General features: G+C 46.4%; 1 protein-coding gene across 2 annotated transcripts in view; it reads right to left on the bottom strand.

Moving 5' to 3' along the window:
• Positions 1 to 27,470, bottom strand: part of TROAP (trophinin associated protein) — a 337,695-nt gene that overhangs the window by 273,147 nt on the left and 37,078 nt on the right. Inside the window, exons 6-7 of one of the 2 annotated variants that reach the window (XM_078658425.1) lie at positions 1,728 to 1,783; positions 959 to 1,113 (exon numbers count right to left, since the gene is read on the bottom strand). In XM_078658425.1, coding sequence (XP_078514551.1) covers positions 959 to 1,113; positions 1,728 to 1,783 — 211 coding nt within the window. Of the gene's footprint in view, positions 1 to 958; positions 1,114 to 1,709; positions 1,784 to 27,470 lie in introns of both variants that reach the window. The other variant, XM_078658415.1, reaches the window with a different exon arrangement.

A 27,470-nucleotide genomic window follows, 5' to 3' on the forward strand; every position in this document is an offset into this window, starting at 1 on the left:
CAGGACTGTAGCAGGTCAGATCTTAGAACTCAGCATGACTTCTATACGCCATTCACCTGCATGTCACAAGCACTTTAGAACGAGGTGGCCAGATAATGCCTTCAACTGCAGAAACGGATCTATGTAAAACCACAATAATATAACTCCACAAGACCCCAGTGGATTCTTTGCAGTCTCTTATGTGTTTTTTTAGACATCGCAGTATTCCAAGACGTCAATTCCAATGGATCTATGGAACTCCACTGTTCTACGAATGCTCAGTCCCGAAGAGATATCAAAGGAAGCAGCAAAAACATTCAACTGCGAGACAAGCTGGCGCGCAGTGCACGCGGGTGCGCATGGGGGCGTGCTTTCACTTTAAACTGCGCTTAAAGTGAAAGCACGCGTGTTCAACAAGATGCCGCCGGACTGTCCACTGTCCTTACATGCACGCGCATGCTGTTAGGTTTGGACAAATGGCGAGAGCAGCCATCTTTGTCCATCCCTGCGCGTGCATGTAAGGCTTTGGGAGAATCGATTGCAAAAGGTCATCTCTGGCGAGAGCAGCGCATGCGCTGCTTTCACCAGGCGTGACCTAAAAATTAATGCTCAGCACACATTTGTGGTAGTATGCTCTGCAACGGTTCCGAATTTGCCATTCATGAGGTCTATGTTTGGATGTACTCAGTTCAAAGGACCGGCTGGATGCACAAACTTGGGTTTGGGGCGAGGAGGGCTTGCATATCTAAAGGAAGATGGTAACCGTTGGAGAACTCACCATACTGAAAAGCACATGCCGTGAAAGTCCAACAAAAGGACAGAGTACAGCCCAGGAGAGCGGACATGTAGTCCCCCGGTGAAGAGTGAAACTTGACACCGTACAGTCCGCAAACAACATACAGAAATATAGACATGGCACATTATGACTCCTAGGAGGGAAGAGTGCTTCTACACATTCATTTTCTGATCTCAAACTTACCCATCAGCGGCACTCAGTGGTCCAGTTGGATTTGCCTTTGCAGATGTTGCCGTGCTCCGGTTGGTTGGCTCAGCACCATTGTTAGCCTGGTTACCAGACGGACTTCCCTCTGTGGCCTGCAATGTGGCATCCGTTCTGTGCAATTGTGTTTTCGCCTACGGCACAAAAAAGAGGTAAGGTAGGATTGTAAAGTCCTCTCATAATGTCAAGTGAAGAATCAGAGAGTTGCAATATATGAAGACCTTGAGCACGGCCCCAGCAGTATTTTACAACTAGACTATAGTCTCTTTCCATTACTCCATTGTCACACCCTCTGCTTAGCCGCACTATAAAGCCACTTAATGACCAACTGATAGACTGCATGGGTTAACTCAAAAGCATACCCCAAATAGGCATGAAATACATGCTATCTTTTTCCTCCACCAACCTTCCAGCAAATAACAGAGCTGCCCTGAAGTGCTTCACTCCCACCAGGACCTACATAGACACCTGGTCAATGGGGTCTACTACTGAACCCACTCTACTGCCTGCACACCAATCTAGGAGAGATACTAAAACAAATAGGAACAGAAATACCAGAAACTATTAATTAGGGAAAGACACTGGGGATGTCGGTGTGTCAATAGCATACAAATAGGAAATTAACGAAGGTTTGGCCTTCAAAAGACGCTACATAATGAGCATAAAGAACCAACCACTCTAGGCCATGAAAACCAAACACCGGTCTCCTGAGGAGACATGTCACACTCACTGCAATGGGCTCCAGTACCTGCGGCACAACAGAAAGGGAGGAGAGTCCTCGTCCTGGCCCTCTTCTCTCAGCACCTACATAAGCAGTGGAAGAGGAAAAGTGGTTACACGTCACTGAGAACTAATGATCAATAACAAAGCAGTTGATTATGTAAGATGTATTCCAGGGCTTGTTTCTGCATGTCTCAGGCGGCACCTAGAAGATGAAAGTGTTTGATAAGTTCTGAAAGTTAGTGCTGAAACAAAACAAATTAAAAATAATAGAAAGCAGAGCCGCTTGTCTTGAAACATGAAAGAGCAAGGCCATCCTTTTTGGAAAGCAGACATGTCACACTTGACAGAGTGGGGGCAATGTACCCCAGGAAAGGGGAAGCAGGGCTCTACCATGTACAAAGATGCGGAAGTTAGGTTAACAGCACAGTAATATGAAAACAGCAGAACCTTCTAAAGGATGCAAAAAGTAAGACCAGAATTTATAAGGAAAGAGATAGTAGGGCCGCCCTGTGTGAGGTGATGGGGTGTGTGAAGAGAAGCCAGGACAGTTAAGAACAGACAAAAGCCATCAATTATATAGACTTCTACAGAGGCCTGCGGAAGCCTGGCAACCTCCTTCACACGCTTCACAGCCACTGATTCCGATCATCATGCCATGGCACAGGCCCTTACCGCAGCTCCCAGGTTTATCATAAGCAGGTGCTAAACAGCCAGCAGCACCTGACCTTGAAAATTACATGTGGAAGTAAATGTGTTCCCAAAAAAGCCAACCATGGGGACAGAGCACGAGAACTTCAGCGAAGAGCGGGCATTAAAGACAACTTTACACCAAAATTCCACCTCATTACATCCTACGGTAAAGGATGAAATGTTGATCCCTCTGTATGCTATCTTAAATACCCCATTCTCAGAACGAGCCACTGTTATGGAAGCATATCCAATGCGGCCATTACAATATCCCACAGAAAAATCATTAAACCCCACATATTTATGGAGGGAAATAAAGATTGCTTTTCTAGCAGGCCTAGTCGTCCATTTGCTTGAAGGGACAGTAATATTTCTTTTCATTTAGAAGGTTATGGTACCTTGGATTCAAAAACTCAACTGTGCCTGCTAGGAAGCCAGCTCTTCAGAAGAGAATGTGAAAAAGATATTGCCAAGGTTGCTTTAGGTGATGTTCAAGCACGAGGAGCTAAACTTCAGAAGTTAGAAGAATGTCAGTCTAACTGGAACTGCTTACGGGAACCCTGTAAGCAACCGGAAAGGAGAACCAGAACTGCCATTTCCTTAAACTGATTTTAGAAATAAAAGAGGAAGATCACAGATGACAGCACCTGTTTGGTGTTCAGTGGGTAAACACCGTTCACTGCTGCAGATAGTCTTTCTCCGGGGAGTTCAATGGAAGAAGAAAACAGAAAGAAATTCTACTGGAGGGAACCAGACAGATTTCAAATTAACAGAGATCCAACCGTAAACGAATAATTCTCTTTCTCACCTAAAAGACCTGGTAACCTCCAGAGCTACAAAAGTCTGTTCAACTGCAGAAGAGTGGAATGACAAGGACAAGGAGAGAGGAAAGACTATGAATCTGCTTTAGAAGTCTGGAACAACTATGGCCGATCAAATGTCTGGGCATGTCTTGTGCAAGATGATCGAAGAGCAGAAATAAAACACCGGCCTTAACCATCAATTCAGGGACACTACATTGGCCACATTTTGCCATTGATAAACAAGCATTGAAAATGCAATAAGTTTCACCCTCGCTTAAGTTAAAGCAATTCTGTTTGTAATTAAGTGGCTTTTAGCTTTGCTCTTATTAGTGTTTTTCAAACTTTCATGTACATAACATGCATATGTATGCATATATGTATGCATGCATTTATATTTGTATTTATATAGATATGCAGATGTATATATGTTTATTGATTGAAGGCTTTATTTCGATATATAAAATATCATAAAATCAATGTACATCAAATGTAAAAACAATATTTAAAACAAGCACATTCTATTTACACAGATAAAACCTTGTGTAAGCAGTTGATACAAGCATTAAATAGACAAAGAAAGCATTTTTAAACAAATTGACCAAGACCATTTTAAAAACTTAGACACACCGCCAACAAACAAGGTGCGTGTATCAGACATTAAAATACGAAGCGCCTCTTTATACTGCCGGGTGCCTAATTGTCTGCATAAAGGTTTGAGCCAACACCGCCTCGGCGATGCATAAGCCGAGCATTCAAAAAAAATGTGGACGACCGACTCTACACGTGTTGGGCATGTCAGTTCGCCTACAGGTAACGTCCCTACTCTAAATTTGAAATACAGAGCCCGATCTATTGGCTTAGAAATAATATCGAGATAAGGTTCATAAGCCACCACATCCTTGATCCTCACAAAGTCGTCAGTGGATTTGCAATGTTTCGACACTGTGGAGATTTTACAAAAGATCCAGTTCCAGTACAGCTTATTGAGAACGGCTTTAGGGGGGGCGGTGCTGGCTTCCCACGCATCCCCGAGACCTAGAACCCCTAGCAACCGTTTCACATCCCTCAGCCACTTAATCTTAGACACCAACCCTCCACTGACATAACCTCTACCAAAGCCTCTGCATATGAGGCCAGCTCGGGCACACGCCACAGCCGCGCCCAAAGTAACAGGAGGCGAATTTGGGCTTGGTCCTTGATTGATCTACAACCCAAATCCATTAGCACGGGTACTGTTGGGGTGCTCTGCGGAAGAGCCATCAGGTCCTTCAGAAATTTGCTCTCTGATCTGGCTAATACTTCAAGGTTACATGTGCCCCACAGCTCCGCCCCATACAAAGCAGCGCTGACCCCTCTTGCTTTATAAATCTCCATGACTGGGGCAATAGGCTTAGTTGTAGAGGAGCGTTGCTCCTTGAGTAGGGCGCCGCCCACCCTTTTATGGCTCAGTAGCATCTTTTGGATGTGCGAATTCCAGTGCATTGAATCCGTAAGACGGATGCCTAAATAATCAAATTCAGACACCCTCTCCAGGGGCACGGAATTCAGCACCGGGGGGCGGCCCAATTTTTTGGGCGGGTTCAGAACCAAATACTTAGTTTTGTTGGTGATAATTATCAAGCCCCTTATATATGTATATATAGAAAACTGACAGGCTGAGACCTGATTGTGGAGAGCATTGTTCCTATTGAACTATTGTTTTATAATAGTGAACTTCACTTTTTTCACTTAATATGAAACAAACTAGATCAATCTTATTTTTTCAAAAACGTATTATTGAACAATAAATCAAATGAAATACGATTCTTACATTCATCAATGTACAATTATGCAACCATCTAACAACATGGGTTGCTTACACAGAACAAATTCTTAATTTTAACAATAGGTTAATGTTGTATAATACAATTTTCCAATGCTGTATATCCTTGCGTTACAGTTCCCGTATTGATCAGTACATGACTGTCACGTGGCCCATAGATGTCACAAAGCCCGAAGCCCAATGCATTTCGGGACTCACAGGTTCCTTCCTCAGGGGCAGTATTCTGTGAACGAAGGAATTATCATCGTGTATGTTACTTGTAATATACACTTTGCCGAGATAAACAAGATAAAGTATGCGGAGAGTCCCATGTCCAGCAGAATGGAGAAAAGAATGACAGAGAAACAGGAAGTAAGAATCACTCGTAGTCTTTATGAATAGATTAGCATGTAAACCACCTATCCAAGCCGTGCCACTTTTTAAAGACGCTGATGTGCCAATATGATAGACCAGTGAGGTGTACCCACAGTGATATTAATGAGAAGACTATGTGTATTCAAATGGAGGTGGTGTGCATACAATGAGTAAGATTAGTGATGTGTCACACAATAATGTATTCTGTTCATACCTGGAAGGTGTCAGTGTGCATTGCACCTTAACATTATGCCGAGTAATCTCAGGGAATGTAAACCTACGATGTAGATGATTGGTGTGAGTGGACATTCACCTGGCTACGTAACAACGCCAACCTGCATCAACTATCGCAAACCGCCTTAAAACAATAACAATACAGAACCGATGCCGGAATGTATTTACACCCAATCAAATGTTCTCAAGTATGAGCTGATACGACAAGGAAAAAAACTAAACGTAACATACTCACGCACACTCACCCTTGTTGTGGGTGCGTCACTCGTACCTTGGGGCAAAAATTAAGTGCAGTAAATCTGAATCCAGTGTGTCAAACGTAGCACAAGAAACTGCAAAAGAACAGAAACCGACGGTGTGTCAAAACCTATCACCTACGGGCCAAAGTGAATACACTGTGGAATATAAATATAAATGCAGTCTACCTTCTGAGAAGATAATATTCTTGTGGTGAAAGTTCGTGGCTCGAGAGAGACTCCCGGAAGCTATAAAGTCAACAAATGGCGTCTAACCTGGATCGCCATTTTATCATGGAAATAGAAACAGGATTACTCAGCGTCCCACGCGAGCGGGGAGATATGGGAGTTGAGTGAGAGACAGTATGCCCAGTACATGCAGCCAAATGTCACGCCCACTACAAAAAATAAAAATGGAAATAATAACAAACTGAAAGGCAAGGAACTAATGAGAATAATGAGAACACTAACTACGAAATGACAAAGTGCAAAGAGACTGCATGCTAGAATTGGCTGAACTATCATGTGAGCTAACTATTCTGGCCTTGTAAAAAAATTAATGAACACAGAATGAAAAGGATGTGTTGCGCTGGAGATACGAAGAGTTCACAACAGTGTCTAGATAATATACTGCTGCTCCCGGTCTGGAGAAAGTACATAAAAATATCAGTCACTAACTAGCAGGACAATAAAGGTAAAGCATGTGAGCGTGATGTATGAAGAATGCCTAATCATATGCGTAGGGGTTGAGTGTACCAATATTCTGAAAATGTACTGCAAATGATGCACAGGGGCAGTCACAGCAAGAACCTTGAAGGTGTGACTAATCAGAAATATGATGTGGAGACCGTGGACTCCTCAGGAGTTAAAGAATATAGTGGATAGAGAAAAAGAGGAAGAAGAAACGGTTTCAAGTACAGCTGATTGTATTCATATCCATGACAATCTAACATCAAATGTGTTGCTATTATAAACTCAAATATAATATTACAAATAACAACTCATTTCCATTTTATCGTTGAGCCCTCTAGGGAACAAGGTGTGCTAATGGTCAATCCAGAAAACCTCTCTTTGCAACAATTTTCTGTTGTTATCCTAACCTTCGTGTTTGGGACCTACTTCAACAATCTGTGCTTCTAACCAGTGCGTCGCCACACTTGAAGTTTTATTCCCTGTTCGTATTGGACTTTTATGTTCAGTTAGGCGTATTTTGAACTTGCGTTCTATCCACAGGTGCATTTCAGACAATATATAATGTTGGTAGTATTGCAGTCTGACTTGTGTCTCAATTGTATTTTTCTGCCTGAAATAGGGTGTGTAAGTGTATCACAAGAAATTATGTTGTTACAATGTGTGCAGTTGCGGCACTTCATGGTTCCTTTAAAAATCTGTTCGATCGTGAGATTATCCGGTGTTTGTATCAAATCTTGCAGGTTCCTTCCCCGGGTGTACGCAAAAGTTGTTTTTTTCATTAAAGATACCATGGAAATCTGGTTCATTTTGGACGGGGTCCCATCTCTTACTGATAATTTTCTTGATTCGAGTAGAACAAGTGGAGAATTTGGATACAAAGGTAGGTGTCGTTTTCTGACTCCTTGAGGTTTGAAAAAATAACTATGTACGTTCCTTTTTAGCTAATCTGGTTATACTCTTCTGTAGAATGTCTGAGGGATATCCTCTTTGTTCAAACCGTTGTGTGTTTTCCTTAATCTTGGTTGTGGTAATCGCAGGTTCAGAACCGATCCGTTTTATTCGGAGAAAGTGTGAATATGGCAAATTGGAAATGAGGCTTCTGGGATGAAAACTTGAAAAGTGTAGGGTGCTGTTTCTATCGGTGGGTTTGGTGAAGATTTCAGTGGTTAGTTTGTGTTTGGTATAATCCTTGATAACTGACACATCTAGAAAGTTAACCTGTTTAGAACTGATGGTGTGAGTGAATTGAATTCTGGGATTTCTAGTGTTGAGTTCCCGGATCATATTTTCTAGATGATTCAATGGTTGTGTCCAAATGAGAAAGATATCATCGATATACCTGCTGTATTGCCCGAGTCCTGTGGTCCAGTTGGTATTAGTCAGTATATAGTAATTTTCTAATTTTGCCATGAAGATGTTTGCATATGCCGGAGCACCAGAGAAACCCATTGATGTACCAATAAGTTGACCAAAATAGGTAACTTGCCATTGAAAATAACTGTTGTGGAGACAGAAAAAAAGAAGTTTAAGTAGAAAGACGCTGACTTCTTGTGGCAACCCCATCTAGAGTAGCACCCATTCTGTTGCTTCAATGCCTTCTGAAAGCGCTATCGATGTATAAGGCGCTGTGACGTCGATGGTACACAATATCCAGTTAGCTTGAAAGTAGGGTTCAATGATCTGCAGCTTCTTTAAGAAATCTGTACTGTCTTTTGTGTATGTACACCAGCTTTGCACGAATTTTTGTAAAAAAATGATCGAGATATTTACCTAGGGGATCAAAGATAGAACTGCATCCAGATATGATCGGCCGGAATGGTGGATCAGTAGGATGTTTATAAATTTTGGGTGTCATATAAATTTTAGGTCGCCTAGGATTACTGGTGGTGAGATAAGATTTCAATTGTGAGTCTATAATGCACATTTGCTGTGCTTGTTCAAGTATTTCTAAAAGAACGTTTTGTAGGTTACTAGTAGGATCGGACTCAAGAGCCAATTATGTTGTGGTGTCCATTACATGCTCATTTACTCATATATATATATATATATATATATATATATATATATATATATATATATATATATATATATACACACACATATATATACACATATACATATGTTATATATATATATGTGTGAGTGTGTGTGTGTGCGTGTAGCGAGAGAGGTAGAGGTAGAGAGGAGTAGAGCGAGAGGTAGAAGAGTAGAGAGTGAGTAGTAGAGAGTGAGTAGTAGAGAGTAGAGTAGTAGATAGTAGAAAGTAGAGTGAGTAGTAGAGAGTAGTAGAAAGTAGAGTGAGTAGTAGAGAGTAGTAGAGAGTGAGTAGTAGAGAGAGTAAGTAGTAGAGAGAGCAAGTAGTAGAGAGTAGTAGAGAGAGCAAGTAGTAGAGAGTAGTAGCGTGAGAAGTAGAGTAGTATTAGAGAGTAGAAGTGAGTGAGTAGTAGAGTGTAGTAGAGAGTAGTAGGTAGAGTGTAGTAGAGAGTGAGTAGTAGAGCGAGTAGTAGAGTTAGTAGAGTAGTAGAGAGTGAGTAGTAGAGAGTGAATAGTAGAGAGCGAGTAGTAGAGTGCGAGTAGTAGAGTGCGAGTAGTAGAGTGCGAGTAGTAGAGAGCGAGTAGTAGAGAGAATAGTAGAGAGAATACATATACGAAAGACATGCCATGCCACTTACATTACACTCCAAGCATAAACACCACACAGGTACATAAACCACAGATAAAGACAAAAACCACACACACCCCCAACAAACACACAGACACATACCACGCCCACAGACAGACACACAGCTCATGCACAGATACTACCATACATACACACAACAGACATGAAACATCAACACAAAAACACAGACACACCAGACGAGCAATGATGGCAGATGTGCACATCCTCACGCAAACCACACACACCTTCTCCACACACTCACACAGACACAGTACATAAGCATCAGGCACTACAAACACTGGGGACACGTAGTCACGCCTGTCTCCTGTCGCATCTGTAGTTCCAGGAATCCTGCCATGAACCTTCTGCAGCTGTGGCCGGAGCGGACAGAATGCTGGCAGGGCGAATCTGAGCTGCAAATCTGTCCTGGCAGCACTTTACACCGTTCCCCTTCATTAACGGCCCTTATGTGCATCGAATTAGCATTCCTATTTACATTTTAATGTGATCTTTATTTATTTATTTATTCAAAGTTTTATATAGCGCGAACAGGATCCTTACAGATATCAGAGCGCTTCACAAAGACAGGGAAGGGGCAGTAGGAGTCAACAGAGATAATGGGAACAGTATAATAGTCAATAACATGGTAATAACATGGATAATAAAAACATACATAAAACCAATCCATATACAATCAGGTAAGGAAGTAATATAGGACAGCACAGGTCCTTGATCCCACTACAGAGGTGTACAGGTGGATCAGTAAACCAACGTGTATCATATCTTGGTCGGTAGTAAGAGAGTAGCGTAGTAGCGCCCCCAACAAGTAGAGTATAGTGCCAGGGGATAGGGTGAGCAGTGATACAAAGCAATGCAGAGTCTCTGAACCAACATCTATAACGATCAGGAGATCTTGGCCAGAAGGATGGTGTTCACCTCTTTCTTGAAGAGTGCAGTGGAGGAGATCAGCCTGGTTTTAGGAGGGAGCGCGTTCCAGATCCTGGGTGCCATTCCTGAGAAGGAGCGCTTGTAAGTTTTCACTTCCGGAATCTACGAGGTTTCAGGAGTAGATTTTTTGTGCTCCTATTGGATCTCGAGCCTCCTGATATAGACAGCTTTTGAGCGAGGTAGTTGGGTGCCTTGTGGTGCACGGCCGCGTGTGTCATAACTGCAATTTTTAGCTGTATTCTGGCTTCAAAAGGCAGCCATTTTAGAGACTTTAAGTCTGGGGATATGTGCGAATGCTTTCTAGAGCCAGTAATGAGTCTCGCGGCAGCGTTCAGGGAGGCTCTTAAGGGTGCTGTTGTGGATAGCGGGAGACCGCTGAGGGCCGCAATTCCGTAGTCTATTCGAGGGATGACTAAAGCTTGTACAGCAGTTTGGAAGTCTTTGGCCGGGAGGAAGGGTTTAATTTTCCTCAGCGTGTTAATTTGGAAATTAGCTGCTTTTGTGGCTTTGCTGACGTGCTGCTGCATGTTGAGCTTGGCGTCGAGTGTGATGCCTAGGGATTTCGCCGAGTCCACGATGGTAGGTTGGACATTGAGTGCTGTTAGGTTGTTGAGCCAGGTTTGGGTGGGAGATTTTCGCCGGGGGTGAGATGAGTAGGAACTCAGTTTTCAGAGCATTTAGTTTGAGGTGATTATCGGCCAGCCAAGATTGGGTGTTAATAAGCGTGGAATTCAGATGTTTGATATCTTCCGGGGATTGTAACTTTAGATAGAGTTGTGTGTCATCGGCGTACATATGGAATTGAACATTGGATGCTTGAAGCAAGGTGGCGAGCGGTTCCATAACGAGGTTGAACAGTGTAGGGGAGAGGGTGGATCCTTGTGGAACACCTAGATCTGCAGGCACAGGTGTAGATAGCACATTGTCGATCTTGAACCTCTGAGACCGGTTGTGAAGGAAGGACGAAAACCACTTGAGAACAGTTCCCGATAGCCCCATTCTAGTACTTAGCAGCTCCAGCAAGTTCTCATGTTTGACCGTGTCAAATGCAGACGAGAGGTCAAGAAGGATGAGGAGGCAGGACTCATTGCGATCCAGAATTTGGAGGGCGTCATCAATTATGTGTGTCATAGCTGTTTCAGTGCTATGTTTCGCTCTGAAGCCTGATTGATGAGGGTTGAGGAGGTCAAATTGATCAATGTGTTTTGTTAGTTGGAGTTGGACACATTTCTCCAGCAGTTTGGCCAGGGTGGGGATATTGGTGATGGGCCGATAGTTGTTTAGGTCAGACGGATCAGCTGTAGGTTTCTTGAGTATAGGCGTGACTTGCCCCACCTTAAGGGAGTCTGGAATGAGGCCTTGTTGCAAAGAGCTGTTGATGATCTTGGTCCAGAGAGGGAGGAGCAAGGGGATAAAGTCTTCTACAGCATTAGCAGGTAGAGGGTCTGTGAGGTGATTAGAGGGCTTCAAGGTGCAGAGCAGTTTGTGTATTGCTTCTTCCGAATAGGTATCGAAGTACTGCCAGGATGCCTTGTTTTTAGGTTGAGTGTCTGCCATTCTGGTGTGGTTGGGGTATCGGCTTACATCCATGATGAGGTCATTTCTTATGTTGTCAGTCTTTAGTTTAAAGAAAGCAGAGAAGGCTTCACAGTGTGGGGTGTCATTTGTTGTGCTGTTTGATTGTTTGGGTCTTGATTAGCTCGAACAGCTTTCTTGGCCTGTTCTTCGCTTGGTCCAACTGGCGGCTGAAGAAGTCCGACTTTGTGCGCTTTATTTTCCTAAAGTAGGCATTTCTCTTGTTCTTAAGCTTTTTGAGATGCAGTGCTGAAGGGTCCGATCTCCAGGTGCGCTCTGCCATTCGCATATTACGCCTTTCGTCATTGAGTCTGTCATCATACCAGGGGTTAGAAATTTTGGTGGAGACTCTTCAGTTGCAGAGGGGCGACTTCATTGACTATTGTATTCATAGAGTCAAGGTAGTGGTCAGTCAGTGATTGAACATCTGAGGCACCTGAAGGGGGAAGTAGGAGGTTGCCGATGTGGGGAGGTAGGGTGGAGGGGTTAAGATTCTTCAAATCCCTTTTCCATGTTTTGGATTTGATTGGTTGAGTAGGGTTAGGTTTAACTTTTTCGTTGATAAAGAAGGTGATAATGTGGTGATCTGACCAATCGCAGGGTAGAATCGCCTCCAGTTGAATAGCGTTCTCTTTGGCAATGATGAGATCGAGTATCGCGCCTTTGTCGTGTGTTGGTTTATCGCATAGTTGGGTGAGGTCAAGCGCATTGAGGAAAGTTTTGAGACTATTCACCACGGTGTCTTTCTGATCGTTCCAGTGGAGATTGAAGTCACCCAGGTAGACTTGAGTGGTCTGCCGACCGGCATTGGAAGTGATCAGGTCCATGAATTGTTGGGTGAATATGAGATTGTCACCAGGCGGGTGATAGATGAGATGTAAAGCACAGACTTGTTTGCCCTCACTGGTGATGTCGAGGCCGAGGAGTTCACAGGAGGAAAGGGAGGGGGAGGTGACTTGAGTAACGGAGAGGTTGCTCCTAAAAATGCATGCAATTCCCCCGCCCGTCTTGCCAGGAGACCTGTCCAGCCTAATGATGTGATAATTGGGGGGGACTAGTATGTCCATAATCGGGGTAGAGGCTTCAGTGAGCCACGTTTCCGTTAGAATGGCTAGGTCCAGCTCCCTATCTGAGACGAGATCCGCGATGTCGGAGGAATGTCTCTGGGCCGATCTGCAGTTTAGTAGGATGCATTTGAGTTTGGGAGAGAGAAGGGTGGTCGTGCTTTCTAGTGTGAGGGGAACTTTTCTGAGGTTGTTAGGGACGGAGCCTCTGTTGTTGAGTGTTGGGAGCCTCAGAGGGTTTGTAAGAATTGTGGGTATGGGGATGTGAGAGTTGGAAAAGTCTTTTACCGGACCTGGGCCATAAGAGCGTAGGAGAGAGCATAGGTCGCGGTCCGACAAGGGGTTGAGAACACGACGGGGGTGGTGGGAATTATTGCGAACGGGGATAGTAGGCATTGCTGGTGTCGTCGGGGGCGAGGGTATGTAGGGAGGGTGCGTCGTTTGTAGGGTAGTGGGATGGTGGGAGGTAGACTGGGCTGTGAGGAGAGAAGGTCTTTGATTGCGTGGACGTCTTTTTTGATTTGTAGGATTTCCTCTTTGACTTGTTGGAGGGTGGATAAAGTCAGGTCAGGAGGGTCATTGGGGAAGGTGTTGGTGGAGAGAGCCGTTGGTGAGTGGTGGAGTAGTGAGCTGGAGAGCAGGCAGGGTATCGGGGGGGGGTATACTAGCGTTGTTGAGGGGTTCCGCGGTGCTAATGAGTGGGATGGTATTCAAGGTGTGGACGTGTTTGTGGGCGAGGGGTGTGGGTGGTGGAGGTGAGGCAGGCGGTGGGTGGGAAGCATAGGTAGTGACTTCAGTGGGAGACGGTGCTGGTGAGTAGAAGAGTGAGTGAAGGCTGAAGACAGTGGGGGAGACAGGAGGGTAGTGAGGGTTGAGAATAGGAGGTGGGAGAGAGGGGGATGCTAAGATAAGGGAGGAAGTATGTTCTGTATCTTTTGTTGGGAGGAGATAGAGTTGTGAGTGGGAGTGGGGAGGGAGCAGGGAAGGGAGAGGTGTCTGCCGTGGGGGGGATGGGTGGATAAACTCCGAGTGATGGTGTGTGCAGATGTAGGCGTGTTGTGGGTGGGAGTTGTTGTGTCAGGTGTGAGAGACTCGTGGGTGGGAGTGGAGAGGGAGATGGGGAGGGAGAGGTGTCTGTCGTGAGGGGGATGGGAGGGGGGGTGGATAAACTTTGGGCGGTGGCTTGTTCAGATGGTGGTGTGTTGTGGGTGGGGGACGTTCTGTCCGGGGGGAGAGGGATGGAGGGGGTATGGGTGGGGATAAGAAGGGTCATGTTAGAGGGGCTGCTAGTATGTGCGGTGGAGATATTTGTGACTGTCCTTGGGGAGTGGGGAGCGTTAACAGCAGGTGGGCCATTTACTGGGGTGCTGGGGGTAGAAGTGTAGTAGGTGGTGGCTGCGACGTCAGGGGTGATAGTGCTGGCGGAGTTCTGGGTGGGGGTCCGCAGCTTGGAGAGGTGCTCTTTGAACTTGGGGAACAGGTTGTCTAGTAATTCCAGGTTCTTGTCCGTGGATTGGATTAGGACAATCCCGTTATTGTAGATAGTAATGGTAGACCTGCCAGGGAAGAGGTGGGAAGGTGTGATGGTGAGAATTAGGCCATGAGTTGTTTTCCTGGTGGTGGAGACTGTGAGTAGGGATAGGAAAGTTTTTCTCCATTGGCCTCTGCGTGAGGTGTGGAAGATGATATCAGTATTCAGGGCTCCATTGCCCGATGAGAAGTAAGTGTCGGCAAAGGGTGTTTCAGGGTGCGACCTCAAGAAGTTGTGTTTAAAACGTTTAGTGGCATTTTTGGAGAGAGGAGTGGAGGGGTAGTTAATTCTAAAAGTGTGCTTGCCGTTGAGCTCCATTTTAGAGAGGCTGTGGTGTTAGGTGTAGGAAATAGGACGATAGTACAAACTGTCAGCCGCTAGTTACAGGGCCAAGGAAGACACTAGTGAGTGATCAAAGATATAAGAGGTAGAAGTCAGTGTGATCCCCGAACAGACCGTGCGTAGGTGCATCTTACCAAATGTATCCTATATACGAGGTAGCAGTCGGCTTACACCGTGTAACCAACTATGAGAGGTAGGACCGATTAGGTGGAAGCCAAGTTACATATTAGAATGTACGAGGTAACAGCAGTGTAGTCTAGGCGTAGAAAGTGGCTGGGTGCAGCTTACATGACAGAGCGAATTGAATGAGGTAGTAATAATCAGTGCAATATCGTGACGTAGCTTACATCGAAAAACCAACAAATAAATAAATGCGGTAGCGGACAGTGAATGATGGGGATAGAGGTGAGATATGTGCAGCTTGCCGCATATAAAATACAGGCTAAAATAGGGCTAAACTACTAATGAGTTACTGAATCCCATAAATGTGCATACAAATTGCAGCAATAACAAATAGAACACTAGAATATACGATAGTAATGTGATAGCAATGCATACAATGTAGGAAGCCAGTAATAATAAAATAAAATAAAATAGAAACTGCAGTAATAAGTGAAATAGGTGTAGGTTACATACAGTGTAAAAGTACCAGTAGTAAAATAATAGTATAATACTGTAATAAAAGGCAAACACTTAATCGCTTAATGATTTGAGTACAGGGCTATGTAGAGTCTGTGGAACCGATAGTCAAGAGTAATCCGAAAGACTAGTCCATGATGGCCGCCAATAGGAGAAGGAAGTCTAAATATGGCCGCCAAGTAAAGGGCTCATTAGTCCTCTTTTGGTTGTTACTGATATCAGAGCAGGGGAGAGTAGTTTCAGAATCTATTCGGCCGGCGCAGGAACTTGCATACCAAGGGGAGTCTTATCTCAGTTTTTTGTTATCTTAAGAGGGGCTGCTGAGGGGCCTCGTGGGCTCAGGCGGTACAGGAGGGGATTAGGTGCTCAGTTTATGACCCCCGCCATTTTGAGCAACAGAGGTTTTGTAAAACAAAACGAGTGGGGCAGAATGTGCACTTTTCCAATAAAACGCGTGGGGCAAAGCAAATACCTTTTTTTAGCTGTCGCTTCGGCAAAGACGATCTTCGCTAGCGTTTGCAGACCAGTCGGTCTGTCTGTTCCTGATACAGCTGGGTGTTGGATACAAAGGGGGGGAGGGGGGAACGACCATCCACCCCACAGCAAGGCGTCAGCTTCCTCTGGTGTCCTGGTGGCCGCAGGCAGGGGACGAACAGCCAGGCAAACAGTTTGCCAGGCAGGGCAGGGAGATCACTCCCGTCGTGAGTCAGACACCGGGTCCACCACCACCCAGTCAGTCTGGCGTATGCGACGGTGCTCTCTCATGCTCCGCTACAGCTCCCCTCGCCTGCAGACTCAGAATGCACCCGTCGTCATCCAGAGTGGAGTTATTAGATTTATCACCAGCTGGTTTCAGTTTCTGCAGGCACTATGCTGCGTGCACAGCCCCAGCTACCGACTCGGATTCCTCCTGGGTTCCCTGGTCTCGAGCTCTGTCGTTCTGCAGATATATTCACCTCTGTAAATCTCTCTCCTGTCACCTCGGAGCCGTCATTGTCGAACTCTGCATCCCACCAGGTCGAGCTGGTCCTTCATCCCTGCTGTCTGTCTCATTCTGCTCCAATAAAACACGGAGCTAGCTCTGTGGGCTGTTCACCTGCTCTACGGATCACATAGTCAATCCCCACTAGGGCCAAACCAGCTATTCATCCTTTTAAAGCTAATCATACAAGCCCCATTGAGTTGGGGGCAGTATTAGCCACCTTGACTTCAGCTGTGCCATTATTTCAATGTATCCACTTTGAGCTCCGGATGCCTCCTTGGTAGCAAAGTTAGTCTCTGGGCTCTGAAATTGTTGTGCCTCCTCCATGTTGCGGACGTCTCGTAGATCCTGCCAATGGCCGACGGCAGCATGGATAGGGTTAAAGTGGATACATTAAATAATGGCACTGCTGAGTCCTGAGCGGGGCACTGAAAGGCAGACAATCTGTGCTGTGAAGAGCTCATGACTCGGCTCTGCCATTACGTGAGGAGCGGTCACACAAAAAAATAGAATCAGCACGGTGCTAATGAAATGGGCGCTGCACTGAATAGTTTAAAGTAAGCAGTAGAATTCTACATTTTGCGAGGCTGGGGCGGGGCTGAACCAGGAGAGGCTAATAAATATAGAAACAGCACGGCGCTCATGAAATGGGTGCCGTGCTGAAAAGTTTAAAGTAAGCAGCAGAATTCCACATTTTGCGAGGGTGGGGGCTGAAGCAGGAGAGGCTGTCCGGCGTGTGGACGGCGGCACTGCAAATGAGTGAAAAATAGTGCTTCGAGTCCTTTAAAGGAAAGAGTGTAAATCCGCCTGTAAACGATCCAATCCCGGTGGACGGGGATCAAAGGAGACAGGGTGGCAACAAACCGTGAGTGACATGCCTTCAGTGAAATCATTGCACTGTCTTTGGCATAATTCGCGAAGCTAAACGATGAGCACAAATCACACCTGAAGGCGGAGCTGAGACAAGGCTTTTGGAATCGTATAGATTCCAAAAAGCCTCGTATGACGAGAGCAGCGCATGCACTGCTTACATCCGAGACCTAAAAAAGACCTAAAGACCTAAAAAAGAATCAGACAATTGGCTACAGGGTATACAGTTCACAGTAGCAAACTAAACAAAGAGGAACCTCAACACAAGGGAGTAGTAGGGATCAATGAGGTGAGAGAAAAGGCTGGGGTAATGCTTCTTGGGCTGACAGCCCCAAGGAGACAGCCAGCAGCTATGCACACTTGCCAAAAGAAATATGAAAGAGGAATGCTGGGAAATGTACATAGATCTTGGCCTAAATCCATAGTTTTTTTTAGCATAGCCAGATCGATTGACCGGGGGAGGGGGAGGGGCGAGACGGTGGACAGACGTGAATGTTTGATTTGCTCTGCATTCTGTCCATCATCTGTGTCTCTTTTGCTTTCTCGCCCTATGTGCGCTGGGTATGCCCAGACATGGGTCCAGGGCTCATTGTCACTGGATTCAAGCTAGCTTAGCTGATGAGGGGTGATGCTCGTTTCCGCTCCAGGGAGGACCCATCTTGGCAGTTAGGGCTTGAGCAGGGTCAAGGCTGATTTGAATATGGCTGGGTCTAAACTGGGGTGGTATGGTAAGCAAAAGAAGGATAGGTTTAATCCAGATTTATTGATTGGGGTAAATGTTTTATTTGCTCTGCATTCTGTCTGTCATCTATTTGTTTTTTGTCTTCATGATACCAAACGCCTCCTTTTTCGTTTGCAAGAATTCAGGAAGTTTTTCATCTGAAGACGTAGCACACCTTCTCGGTGGAGCAGGTTTACGTACAAGTGATAGAGGGCTTCAAAAACTAAACTCAATGCCTGGTTGCTATGAATTGATTTGCCTTGAAGCCTAGAAAGCTGGCACTGTTTGTAGAGGAATCTACAGTGTACTAGTCATATCTGTAGGAGGATGGATATCTGACTATGGTTACCCCAAATTTTTTGCCTAGTGTTTAGCTGGTTTTCGACTTAGTTGGCCTGGGATCCTGCTAATCATGGCCCCAGGCTATCTGCTCTCACTGCAAAATGGACTCCATGTACTTTAGGTACATCACCAATTGGAAGTTGTGTCATCTTGTGAGCCCCTGTATAGTGTACCATAGGTACCCAGGGCATAGGTGCATCCAAGGCCTACCAGGGGCTGCAGCATACCCCTGGCTGGCCCTCGAGATTGACACAACTGGCTGATCACTCAGCTGGGGCAAGGTCGTGTAATCCTCCCTTGCTTAGATATATTATTCCTATATCTAACCTTCTATCTAGACACATATGCACCTATAAGTCACTCCTATGGCAGGCCTTAACAATCCTGAGGGCAGAGTGCTTGGTTTTATGTGAGATGAGGCTCTAGCATGAGCTGAGCCTGTCTGCAGCTTTCGGAACCATGTCCTTATAGCTGTTCTAGGATATCGCCATATCATATACTCTTAAGTGCATTATAATCCTCGCGGTTAAATGCTAACTCTGGCTCATTATCAAAACATGTTGTGTAAGGTGTTATACGCTTTGGAATACTACCCCCTCGCCAGTTCTGGCGATGGGGTAGCATTCCAACCTTCTAGAGGGAGAAGACATGTTGTTCCTGTTAATCCCGGTTAAAGTTAACCAGAGCCTCAGCATCACAAGATGGATGCTGCTGCCACAGACACAAGTCTGACCTCCTGCTGCTGGGAGTCCTTTCAGCGAGGGAGGCTTGGACAATAGGTTTCCTATCTTGGGAGGTGCTAGCACCACCCCACCCCAGACAGGCAATAGTGTATTGGGGCAGGGAGGGCTGAATGAAATGAGACACTGCCTGGGGCACAACAAGGTGTCCCATGCATAGCCCGGTTCAAACCAGTTGCTGGGGCACTCCAGCCCCAGCTCTGGCGCGAAACTGGACAAAGGGAAAGGGGTGTAACCACCCCCTTCCCTGGTCCCACCCATAGGAGGGACCTAGCAGGTAATCCAGCCCCTCAGATTGGTGTATAGGTAGGAGCTGAGTCAAGAGACTTTAGATTAATCCTGAACTGAAACTTGAAACAAAACTCTGGACCTTCGACATTCTATTGCAACTAGAAGACTGAAGAATCTCCCTTGTGGTCAAGGAGCGACCACCCTGTGCAAACAGGCACCATCCAGCGATCTGCAGTTTACTTTGTCGACACTCCCGCCGGAGCCCGAGCACAGAGTCCAACAAGAGCCAGACTTCTTTGACCCCGATCCACAGCCACAGCAAAGCTGAGACCCGTGGAGGCGATGAGAGACGTGGGACCGACCATCTTGAATAACCTGCTCTTTGCTACTTGTGCAGCTTCTGAGGCACCCTCGAAGTTGTGCATTGGGGATTGAGAAGCCCCAGACCAGAGTACCTTCTACACCGACGCACAGCCCTCCACACTCCACGAGTGCCGCGTGGGGCCTGCCAGTGTTTTTGCACTCGACGCGCCTGTCCGGTTACTTGCCCGTTGGCTAGTAGCCTCTGTGACGACGAACCTTTGAATTTGAACCGCCTGCCTGGTTGCTCCAGGTGGGCCCCTGCTTCCCTGCAAAGGAGAAGCCCCCTAGACCTTGCTGGTCTAACCCGAAGCGAATATTCGATTCCTGCGTGGGTTGCATTTGCCAAGGCCTGTTGACTCCAATCCGGAAGCCGACGCAGCCAACAGCGAGATCCTTCGTGGGACAGTCCGCATCCTGCTTCTGGTCGTCGTTGACGCCTCCTGGTCCACGTGGCTGCAGAGTCAAGCTTCACGACATCACCTGATTGATTCACGACATCGCTTGGTTCCTTCCTGGTCACTGGCTAGTGACCCAGACTCTGTCCCCTCTGCTTTCAGGTACTCTTCATCCTCAATCTGCCCCTGGATCCAACCGGAAACTTCTCTCCTGGTCGCCTGCAGCATCCTTTCACAGGTCTCCATAGGATTCAGCGAAGAAACCCGACACACTTTGACACCTATGCACCCGGCTCCTGTGGGTGAGGTAACGCGAATACTCCGATGCTCGTGTGGGTATTGACTATCCTAGGGTCCTAGTTTTCAGTAGCTTTCTCCTAGTCCATCCGGAAGTGTCCTAAAATAACTAGTTTCTAATTCTTTCGTTCCCGTTGTATCCCTATGGTAACTCGCGTGTGTGTGTGTGTGTGTGTAGACACTGCACATGCCTCCCGTGGGCCTCCTGCTTCCTAACTCTTGTTAGCTCAGTGTAGCCCCAGCGATTCCCTAGGCCCTAGGCCTATTCCTTGTCCGTGACGTGGTTCTTATACCACTATTTTAGAAAGTGCAAAGTATGCAGCTAAATGGGGCTGATTTACATGCACTATACTGTGCTCTAAGTTTTCAGACAAGTAACAACCAATGGGTATTAGAAATGTCTAGGCATGCCTGCAATATACGTATGTTTGTATATATAACATTAATCCCCTGGGTTTATCTCCCTTCCCTCCCTCTTTTCTTCCCCTATTGTGTTGTTTCCCCTCACACTGTTGGGCTTGATTTTATGATATGATATTAGAATTGCACTTAAGGGATGAATTACAATGTCCTAAAGATGATCCTACCATTTTAATAAGGATCGAAACGTCGTCGACACCTCGCACTATATGTTACACTACACTATATATATATATATATATATATATATATATATATATATATATATATATATATATATATATATAGTCACAATAGTGTATTCATGAATCATCAATCTGCCAAATGTGATTTGTATGCAGATTTTTTCCTCTTGCCTAAATCGACACCTTGTCTGTATGTCACACTTGTCCTGTTGTGGTAGTTGGACACAGGCCGTGTCCCACTTGATACCATTAGGATTGTTGTCTATACAAAAATACTTGTTATTAAACACTGTCCGTCTAGACAGATAATATAGAACCGATTCTTGCTCTATATTTATTACTTCACATTACCTATACTGTCTAGGGACCAAGGAGATTAATGAGACATTCCTCTAGAGAAGTTTTGATTGGAAACCCGATACTAAATATAGATAATTTATATTGTTTGCAACAACAAACAAGTAGACTACTGGAAACCCCCATTGTTTGAAGTACCTGGGTTTCTGGTGGTCTATTCTTATCTGTATAAATGAGTACAGGTTGCTCATGTTTCAAAGATATTAGGGCTCTCAGAACCACACTGACTGCTTAAGATCCAACTCCTTAATTTTACCGTGGTCTATGCTGGCATCAACACCTGTGGACTGTCAGATGAACCAGATGGGCTACACAGTCCTTCATGGATACATCAGATACAACCGCTACTTCCAAGTCTTGTTTCCAAAATAGCATTCACCCCATGATGTTGTCTCCATTGTACCTATCCAAACTAGACGGTGCAAGAATTATTGTATGGGTAGGTTATACATCCTCCTAAAAGTGACTGTGTAAACCAAAAGGTATAATGTTGCTGGAAGACAGCAGTGACCACAATATATGGTCAATTAGATTTTAACAATATGGTGTGCTGCCAACGGGAATTCCTATCTACTAGGACATGAAACCCTCACACTCCTGGTGAGCGGCATGCTTCATCATGTCCGCTCCCTCTTGAGCGGAGAAGAGTAATCTTTATCCAGTAGGATTTCTTAATCAGTGCAAGATTACCAAACAGAAAGGTACCCAGAAATTCTGTGACAAGAGGGGTTTTCATATAGAACAATTATTACTTCCAACCACAAGCACTAAACAACCAATGCTTTCGGGGTGCATCAAAGGAAACATAACGCAAACAACTAGCTCTTCAGCTCCAAGGACTAGAGCATGCCCCTTTAAAGGATGCTTTCAACCATCTGCTAATTTGTAAGCTATGTTGACCTACTGCCTTAAGGGAGAAGCTGCCACAGTCATGCACTTGAAGGAGATGAACAAGGCAGATTTCATGCACAATGGAGGAATGGAATGCTCAAATCGAGACTTCATATCTCAAATAACTTTCAGTTATGGTTGGCTAACAATATAGATGCAGTTATGTCGAAAAGTGTAATTCTGCAAGGCCAAACCCCTTTCAGAACGCAGGGTGTTCTCTGCTGCAAGATAACAAGCCTGCATTTCTTTATCATTCTGTTGACTAATCTGAAGTCCAGGGCTCATGGTCAGAGATAACCTAAGCTTCTTTTCGATGGTGGTTTAGAACTTTCTCTACTGCCCACCTGTTGAAGATAGAGCCTGAAGCAAGGTTGATAACCTTGGCCCACCACCCTCTTTCCACAGACTGCTCTAGGTTGGGAAAAGGAAGAGCCAGTCATTGATGTTTACCCTTATTTTTACTGATAGGTCTTTTTTATTAAACTAAAGTTCTTTTTATGTTCATCAAAAGGACAAAACATGTACATGACAATGTCAGCAAGGAAACTTAAAGACAAGAGGGGGTCTTGGCAGAACATCAGAGCAGCGATGTCAGCTGCCACAATCAGAACTACATAATTGCATAACTATGGCTATACATAGGACCCTTATTGTCTGATGACATCTCAAGGCGTTGTACACAGATTCAAAGAAAAACAGCAGCAAAAAAACCTAAGGAACAGAAACAAACATAAGAAGTACGGGTTTTAATCTGTCGGAGGGCGGGTCTAGGTAAGGGCGGTAAAATCCCTCAGCAGGAAAGAGAGCAGGGGTTCAGTTGACCTAACAGGGTTCCCTACAGTAAGGAAGGGCATTAAATGTGATTTCATTTAAAGAGCTGAAGTGTCTGGAGTTTCGCGGGGTTAAAGCAGGTAAATCTATATGCATAAGGTAGTGGATCAAGGGCTTCCTCAGATTCTAGAATTTTGTCTCTGTGTTAGCTAGATTATGGGATATTTGTTACATTGCCAAAAGGAGCAACACGCGGGTGAACCATTGAGCGAAGGAGGGTGGGGCTACCTATTTCCACACGAGTGGTAGAAGTTGCAGTGCTGATAAAAGACGGTAACTGATGAGTGTCTGGTTCACATAGGTCATTGCGCCCAGAGTGGAGGGTCGAATGCCCAGGTTAATCGGAGGATAGGAGAGGGGAAGTGGGTAGCCTACAATGTCTTTAATATGGCCCAGTATCTCCTTCCAGTACATGGCAATCACTCTGCAGGCCCACCAGATGTGACAAAAGCCCCGCTCACCCTCCCCACAACGCCAGCAAAGGGGGGAAACATCCAAATAGATGGTGGAAAGATGGGCTGGTGTATAGTATCAATAAAACCTCAATTTATATGCAGTCTCACAAAGGGAGAGACTGTGGTAGGTTTTGGGTATGTCCCGCAACAATGTCTCCGATTGTTTATGTGTTATTTCTTCCTGGGTGACCGCCTGGACATCGTCCTGAACGGCCGCTCCCCCACGCTCCCTGACTCCAGCCTAGTGCAGCGCCCACAGCTCGTGACTCGCCTGCAGTGTTTGGTATCGTTGATCCGACCTAATTATAGCGCTCTGTGCAGTACTTATAGGCAGCGCTTTAAAATCACTGTACTGTTTATTTAAAGAACGCTCTGGAGCGCAGCTTGATTTAATTTGTAAGCGCTCTCACCGGGACACACTGAGTGAGCACGCTGTTAGTTCTGTGCATTCCACGTTAACAGGCTTTGCATTGCGCCCACCCGGTTTTGCTTTCTAGCTACCCCACCATCTTTTTGTTGTGCTTTTCACCTGGCCCGCCTCCCCGCTACCGCCTCCCAGCTGCCCCTCCCACGCTCCGCCCCCTCCACTCTCCATTTATGTCAGATGTCCACACGCGCAGCGTCCACGCGCTCCGGCCACGCCGAAGGTGCGCCAAAGGTAAGCCCGTCTACGCCCGTCCGCGCCTGGACCGCGCCCAGCGCCAGACCCCCTGGTCCGTGCAATGCCCAGCCCGCCCTCATTACATACAACGCCTCTACCCTCCTAGCCCTTAACCCCGGCCGACTCCCCAACTGCGCCCAAGCCGCTCCTGGACACACCCATGGACCCTTCACATGCTACTCCTGCAAGCTCGACTTCACCACGAACAACACAAAACAGATATCCGACTCCAACCACCTACAATGCATCCTGTTCAACACCCGCTCAGTCCACAGGCACGCCATCGACCTCTGGAACCTACTAGACACCATCTCCCCAGACGTCGCCTTCCTAACAGAAACATGGATGAACTCCACATCAGCCCCTGACATCACCATTGCCATCCCGGAAGGCTATAAGATCATCCGTAAGGACCGCACCGACCAAACAGGAGGAGGCATCGCTATCGTCCATAAGAAATCCATCCGCATCTCAACCAGCTCAGACATCAATCTCGCCAATACCGAACACCTTCACTTCCAGATCCACATCGACCCCAAGACCACACTCAGAGGCACCCTCCTCTACAGGCCACCAGGACCCCGTGCACAATTCAGTGAAGACATCACGGACTTCATCACCCCACACGCCCTCCCCTCCGAGAATTACATTCTCTTAGGAGACCTCAACTTTCACCTTGAAAAGAACAACGACCACAGCGCCACCACCCTTCTGGACAATCTCGCCAACCTCGGACTTAAACAACTTGTCACTACCCCCACCCACATCGCAGGCCACACACTCGACCCCATCTTCACCTCCAGCAAACATGTCTCCTTCAGCCACACCACTGCTCTCCTTTGGACGGACCACAGCTGCGTTCACTTCACCTACAACAAGACCACAACAAACAACCATCCTCAACCTACACTGCGAAGAAACTGGAACAAAATTACCATCGACCAGATCGCCTCATCGCTTCTTCAAAATCCCCCTGCCCACTCCTCAAACCCCGACCAAGCAGCCATTAACCTCACCCAATGGCTATCCAACAGCGCCGACATCTTAGCACCTCTGAAAAAGCGTCATACCAAACTAGGTAGCATGAAGGCCTCCTGGTTCAACGATGATCTTAAGAAATCTAAGAAACTCTGTCGCTCCCTTGAGAAGGCCTGGAAAAAAACCCTACCAACAGCACCAAGGACGCCTTCAAAAACGCCACCAACTGATCAGGAATGCCAAGAAAGCCGCTTTCAAGGACCGACTAGATAGCAACGCCCACAACAGCAAGGAACTATTCAACATCGTCAAGGAATTTACTAACCCCTCAGCCAACTCCAACGACATCACCCCCTCTCAAGCCCTCTGCGACTCCCTAGCTTCGTTCTTCTACAACAAGATTGCTGACATCCACAACAGCTTCGACAACAGGTCCGTAGACCAACCCACCCAACCCTCTGCAGGACCCCCACCCCCCTTGAACATCCTCAATGACTGGAACCCAATCTCCACTGAGGACACCATCCGCCTAATGAACTCCATCCACTCAGGATCCCCCACAGACCCTTGCCCTCACCACATCTTCAACAAAGCAGATTCCATCATCGCACCCCACCTCCGAGATGTCATCAACTGCTCCCTCACCTCCGCCACCTTCCCAGATAGCTGGAAACACGCCGAACTCAGCGCCCTTCTGAAAAAACCCACAGCTGACCCCACCGAACTCAAAAACTACCGCCCCATCTTGCTCCTTCCATTCCCGGCCAAAGTCATCGAGAAAGCTGTCAACAACCAGCTCGCCGCCTTCCTCGAAAGCAGCAAATCCCTCGACCCCTCACAATCCGGCTTCCGAGCCAAACACAGCACTGAGACCGCACTCATCGCAGCAACTGACGACATTCGAACTCTGCTAGACAACGGAGACACGGTCGCCCTCATCCTCCTCGATCTCTCCGCAGCCTTTGACACAGTTTGTCATAGCACCTTAATACAACGCCTCAGAAACATCGGAATCCAAGGAAAAGCACTGGAGTGGATCACCTCGTTCCTCGTCGGAAGAACCCAGAGAGTCCGCCTCCCACCATTCAAATCAGAAGCTACAGAAGTCATCTGCGGCGTGCCACAAGGATCCTCACTCAGTCCCACCCTCTTCAACGTATACATGACCCCCCTCGCGGCCATCGCACGCCAACATAACCTCAACATCATCTCCTACGCTGATGACACTCAACTAATATTATCACTCACCAAAGACCCTAACACCGCCAAAACCAACCTTCACGAAGGAATGAAAGAAGTAGCCGAATGGATGAAGTACAGCCGTCTAAAACTGAACTCCGACAAAACTGAAGTCCTCATCCTTGGTACCTCCCCCTCCGCCTGGGACGACTCTTGGTGGCCAGAGGCCCTCGGAAAAGCACCTGTCCCGACGGACCACGCACGGAACTTAGGTATCATCCTGGACTCCTCACTCTCTATGAACAGACAAGCCAACGCCGTCTCATCTTCTTGCTTCAATATTCTTCGCATGCTCAAAAAAACATTTCGCTGGATCCCCACCGAAACCAGAAAAACGGTCACCCATGCACTGGTCAAGAGCCGCCTGGACTACGGAAACACCCTATACGCCGGTACCACCGCAAAACTCCAAAAAAAACTCCAACGCATCCAGAACGCCTCAGCCAGACTCATACTAGACATCCCGCGTAAAGACCACATCTCTGGACACCTGAAAAACCTCCACTGGCTCCCCGTTAACAAGAGAATTACTTTCCGCCTCCTAACTCACGCACACAAAGCACTCTACGAACTTGGACCCGAATGCCTCAACTCACGACTTTCCTTCTACACCCCCTCCCGCCTCCTACGATCCTCCAACCAAGCCCTGGCAACTGTACCCCGCATCAACAAAACCACCATGGGAGGCAGATCCTTCTCCTACCTGGCAGCTAAAACCTGGAACTCACTTCCCACTCACCTTCGCCTCACTCAGAACCACCTTACATTCAGAAAGCAACTTAAAACCTGGATATTAGACAAGTAATTCCCCCTCCCCTCCTCAAGCGCCTTGAGACCCTCTGGGTATGTAGCGGGCTATATAAATCACTTGACTTGACTTGACTTGGGTGGTGTTAGGCCACGTAGATGCTGTTAGATATTAGTCCTCGTGACCAATCATAGGCTCGCTCTAGCTTTTCAAATAAGGTATGGGCACACATAACTGCCAGATAGAACCGAGGGATGCCGCAGCCAGTATCATAACTGGTGATATTGGAGTCGCATGGGGTCAGGAAGTTTGAATTCCACTTTACATTCGTCAAAAGGCTTCATGGCATCCCCAGTAAAGAGGGCTTAAAGAATCCAACAACCCCCCTTCCACTTCAACAATCTGGGCACTTTGGACTGTTCTGTGGGAACAGAGAATGCAACTGGGAAGACTCCTGCTACTCCTGGTCTTG

The sequence above is a fragment of the Lissotriton helveticus genome, chromosome 1_1 (assembly GCF_964261635.1).
Source record: "Lissotriton helveticus chromosome 1_1, aLisHel1.1, whole genome shotgun sequence".
NCBI classification, from domain to species: Eukaryota; Metazoa; Chordata; class Amphibia; order Caudata; family Salamandridae; genus Lissotriton; species Lissotriton helveticus.